This window comes from Littorina saxatilis, linkage group LG2, assembly GCF_037325665.1.
Source record: "Littorina saxatilis isolate snail1 linkage group LG2, US_GU_Lsax_2.0, whole genome shotgun sequence".
In the NCBI taxonomy this organism is placed as follows: Eukaryota; Metazoa; Mollusca; class Gastropoda; order Littorinimorpha; family Littorinidae; genus Littorina; species Littorina saxatilis.
In genome coordinates, this window is record NC_090246.1 from 7,417,528 (window position 1) to 7,422,527 (window position 5,000).

At 38.6% G+C, this 5,000-nt stretch overlaps 1 protein-coding gene across 1 annotated transcript in view; it reads left to right on the forward strand.

The window, feature by feature from the left end:
- The window catches only part of LOC138957048 (uncharacterized), a 3,149-nt gene extending 2,475 nt beyond the window's left edge, over positions 1 to 674 (forward strand). The window contains exon 3 of the mRNA XM_070328225.1: positions 1 to 674. This exon is cut by the window's left edge and continues 509 nt beyond it. Coding sequence (XP_070184326.1) covers positions 1 to 256 — 256 coding nt within the window. The 3' untranslated portion in view covers positions 257 to 674.
- Positions 675 to 5,000: the final 4,326 nt, after the last annotated feature.

The following is a 5,000-nucleotide window of genomic DNA, read 5'->3' on the forward strand; positions in this document are numbered from 1 at the left end:
AAAGACAGAGATCAACGTTGAACTGTTGATAGACAAAAAGACTCTGTCAAAGTACATCCGCACAAAACAGTCTGCTAAGGACGAAAGAAAATCGAGCCAAGCCATCGGAACTACCATGGGAATTGTCATTTTTTCGTCCTTCTTTGCTTTTATCTTTTTCTCCGATCTGGCCAGGCTCTTCAGCTGTCTTGGTGAATGTAAGCGTCGTTTTGCAGACAAAGGGAGACAAAAGGATCGACAGAGTTGTCAGCCTTGAGTTGTCAAGAAAAGGCCCGAAAGGCAGCATATAAGAAACAAGTCGCGTAAGGCGAAATTACTACATTTAGTCAATCTGTCGAACTCACAGAATGAAACTGAACGAACTGTATTTTGTTCACCAAAACAATACAGCTTCGTCAATCCACGCGGCAAAGAAATACATGTAGCTCACTTTAAAATTGACAAGCCGGTATAGCGAAGTAGCGTATTGCGCAAAGCAAGAAAGTGAGCTTTTCTGTATTCTTTCTAACTTTCTGAGCTTGATTTTAACACAAACATAATCTTATTATATCTGTATGTTTTTAGAATCAGGAAATGATAAGGAATAAGATGAAATCATTTTCGGATCGATTGCTACAATTTTAATCATGGTACCTAATTAATCTATTTTTGTTAATTGTGAACACATTTTTAGAGAAAACATGACATATGTATTATATTTATAGATTCAAATTTTGACGAAGAATATGATGCAATCAATTCTTAACCTTTCTGCGAATAATCGATTTTAACTTTAGTGAGCAAACTCATAAGTTAATTAAACACACACACACACACACACACATACACACACACACACACACACATACACACACAGAGACACGCATACACACACACACACTCACACATACACACACACACACACACACACACACATACACACACACACACACACACATACAATCACCACCTTTTCATCATGTACACTAAGCCCCTCTCCACACTGATTCAAAACCATTCTGTTTTAAATCAGTCTTTTGCTGATGACACCCAGCTGTATAAACCCAGTCCCCCAGCAGAGACACATTCCGCCATCCAGACCATTCAGACATGCATCACTGATGTTAAATCTTGGATGGTTGATAACAAACTTAAGCTGAATGATGATAAGACTGAAGTCTTACTGTGCAAAAAGAAGAACACTACATTTCCCTCTCCCCAACCTGTTTCTGTTCAAATAGGCAACACCGACATTCTTTTCTCACCTTTTAAAAACCTTGGATTCACCCTTTCATCTGACATGACCCTTAACAAACATATATCTTTAGTCTGTAGAGCAGCTTATTTTGAGCTTCGTAAGATCAGCACCATTCGCCACACACTCTCCTCTCAAACAACTAACACTCTTGTCTGTGCCTTTGTTCTTTCTAAACTTGACTACTGCAACTCTCTTCTCTCTGGCTGTCTCCTGCATAAACTACAAAAAGTCCAAAACTCGGCAGCACGCCTCATTCTGAAAGCACGAAAACGAGATCACGCAACACCACTTCTTCACACACTGCACTGGTTACCTATTCAAGCCCGCATTGACTACAAACTGTCTACCCTCTGCTTTAACTTCTTTTCTGGTTCGTCTCCTGCTTACTTCTCTGAACTCCTCACCGTCTATTCTCCAGCAAGACAACTCCGTGCCTCTTCTGACTGTCGCATCCTTACCATTCCACACACCAAAACCAAAACATACGGACAACGCACTTTTACTTTCTGCGCACCCACACAATGGAATTCTCTCCCCTTTCACATCCGCCACTCTCAGTCACCCCAAGCATTCAAACGAGCACTTAAAACGCACCTCTTCAAGAAATACAACCCCTGATTTTGTTTTCTCAGTCCATCAGTAGGCTACATGTAGTGTTATTTGTTGTTTTAGTGATTTTTCACCACCTATTTTATTCATGTTTTTATTACTTAGTTAGTGGAAGAATCTTTTGTAATGTATGTTTGAAGGTGTATGCTTTTAATTAAGCGTTGTTGACTATGAATGTAGATGTAAATGCTTGTATAACTGTGTTTTAATTTTAGTGTTATTTGTTGTTTTAGTGATTTTTCACTACCTATTTTATTCATGTTTTTATTATTTAGTTAGTGGAAGAATCTTTTGTAATGTATCTTTGATGGTGTATGCTTTTAATTAAGCGTTGTTGACTATGAATGTAGATGTAAATGCTTGTATAACTGTGTTTTAATTTTAAATGTGTCAAGCGCAAAGAGCATAATTGTAAAGTTATGATGTTGCGGGGATATAGCTCAGTAGTTGGTAGCGCGCTGGATTTGTATTCAGTTGGCCGCTGTCAGCGCGAGTTCGATCCCAGGTTCGGCGGAAATTTATTTCACAGTCAACTTTGTGTGCAGACTCTCTTTGGTGTCCGAACCACCCCCCGTGTATACTACATTGGGTGTGCACGTTAAAGATCCCACGATTGACAAAAGGGTCTTTCCTGGCAAAATTGCTTAGGCACAGTTAATAATTGTCTACCATACCCGTGTGACTTGGAATAAGGCCGTGAAAGGTAAATATGCGCCGACATGGCTGCAATCTACTGGCCGTATAAAATTTCATCTCACACGGCATCACTGCAGAGCGCCTAGAACTGTACCCACGGAATATGCGCGATATAAGCCTCATTGATTGATATAAATGCTCATTTATTATTATTATTATTATTTCGATTCCCAGTCAATGTTAAAACATTTAGTCATAACTTGACTCAATGTAAAACAAAGACAAGATTGTTTTGTCAAAACTATAACGGTAAATATGGCAAAGACGACGATGGTGTTAGAAGGAAAGTGATAATGTTGGTGAAGGTGTTAATTGTGAATAAAGATGCTGATGTTTACGGAAAATATTGATTTTGATTATAATGACAAAAATGATAATGTTGGTGAAAAGTTAATTGTGAATGAAAATTCTGATGTTTGCGAAATTATTGATTTTGATTCAAATGACGTATTCAGGAAGATGCTAATAATGATGCAAGTATAAATAGTACGGCTGGTAATAATCGAAACTCCAGCAGAGGTCATGATGGTGCAAAAACAAACTGCTGACACGAAGAGAGAAAAACAAATTGACAAAGCGGTCATTTTTAGAACAGTCAGTTATGGACAAAGAAGGAGTTGTATGCTATAGCTGAAACACGGCTTAGTTTATCATCCTGAAGACGTCAGCGACTATCTGACAAAAATTTGATGAAGAATTTATCAAAAGTGGTTGCTGGTGTGTTGTCTTTTTGTTTACACGGCTTAGTCTTCTACTATGTGTGAACTGACTGGTTGATTGTTTTGATAAATCAGACACTTAGCTGCTCTCGCAAGAAACTGTCACTTGAATTACATTAAATGTTGTTACTATATTTATTATCATCATAACTTTTTGTTTTGCTATTGTTGTTGCTTTTACGTTTCTGGACAGTACTAATGCTGCTGATATCATTGGCTGGTTTGTATAACCTGTTCTATTGTTTATTTTCTGTGTGCTTTTGATAATACCTGGTTTTAACTTCTAGTGCGATCGTTTTGAAGAACAGAATAATTTTATCTTCTATTGAAATCCGTTTCAAGTAAATCAGTTACACGTATTAAGGTGTGCCTTTCTGTGTGTGTGTGTGTGTGTGTGTGTGTGTGTGTGTGTGTGTGTGTGTGTGCGTGCGTGTGTGTGTGTGTTTGTGTGTGTGCGTGCGTGTGCGTGCGTGCGTGTGTGCGTACGTGCGTGTGTGCGTGCGTGCGTGGGTGTGTGTGTGTATGTGTGTGTGTGTGTGTGCGTGTGTGTGTGTGTGTGTGTGTGTGTGCGTGTGTGTGTGTATGTGTGTGTGTGTGTACAACGATTCCTTGGAAAGTACCCGATGGATCTTTATGAAACTTTGCATGTGAGTTCTTTTATCTACAGATACCGTATTTATTTTTAATTAAACTTGAGGCCGCACTATGACGGCCGCATTTTTCAATAAAATTGATTCAAGCTTTGGTCACAAAATCTTTAAATTAGACCGGATTATGGGATTGCATTTCAGCTCGTAAGCTTAAACAATAATTAAAGTTGTGATTAAAATCAAATGTCAACAAACCAGATGAAATTATATTCTAGCATCTCCTGAATCCAAAAATCTTCACATATTTTGTGTTTGGATTGGATAAAAGCTCACAAATCAAGAATATAGGTTCATTTTGCGCGTGTTACCAAAGACAATGTCTCAGCGATGTCTTGGTTTTTTTATGCTAGTTTGTAAAAAATGCAGTGCGTTTGGTTTCATTCTGTGGTAAGGTCCAAATATTGAATAAATGTATTGATTTCGCTTTACTTGAATTGTTTGTTGTTTGTTTCTTTTTTTCCCTTCTTTTCCTCTTCTTCTATGTTTATGTTCTTATGCGCTTTTGAATTTGTTAGAGGCAGTTGTTGGTTCATTGTATTTTAAGATTTGATTTGATAAACTTAATCCGAAAAAATCAAGGTAATGCTTGCTCGTTGTTTTTTCATGGACAAATCAATCGAAATGCCTCTTTCAGATCATTGAAATTAACGAATTACAAATGCATGTAGCAAAGCAAAGAGTTTGTTTTGTGTTTAATGGCTTTCTTACACCATTGCTCTTCGTCTCTCGAGCCTTGACTGTATTTCTCATAGTTTGTCGAAAGGAGGGGGAGGGAGGGGGGAGGGGGGAGGGGAGGGAGGGGAGGGGGTGCGGGCAATTACCAGGCTCACAAGACCTCATTGACGCTTCGCTGGTGCGTTTGGGACGCTATCTGTCTATCGTCCACTGGCCCCAGCATTGTCAACTGTGTACTGCTTTCAAAAGCTTAAAAGTCCAAATCTGCCTAGGATTCAATTGAACATAAACCACAGCATGGTGTGTGGTCCCATGAGACTCTGGTTTCCGTACATTTTACCCTACCTTTACTGAATAGAATAGTTTGAGACCATCAACATTCTGCCAACAATGGGAGGTATATACACATTGTCC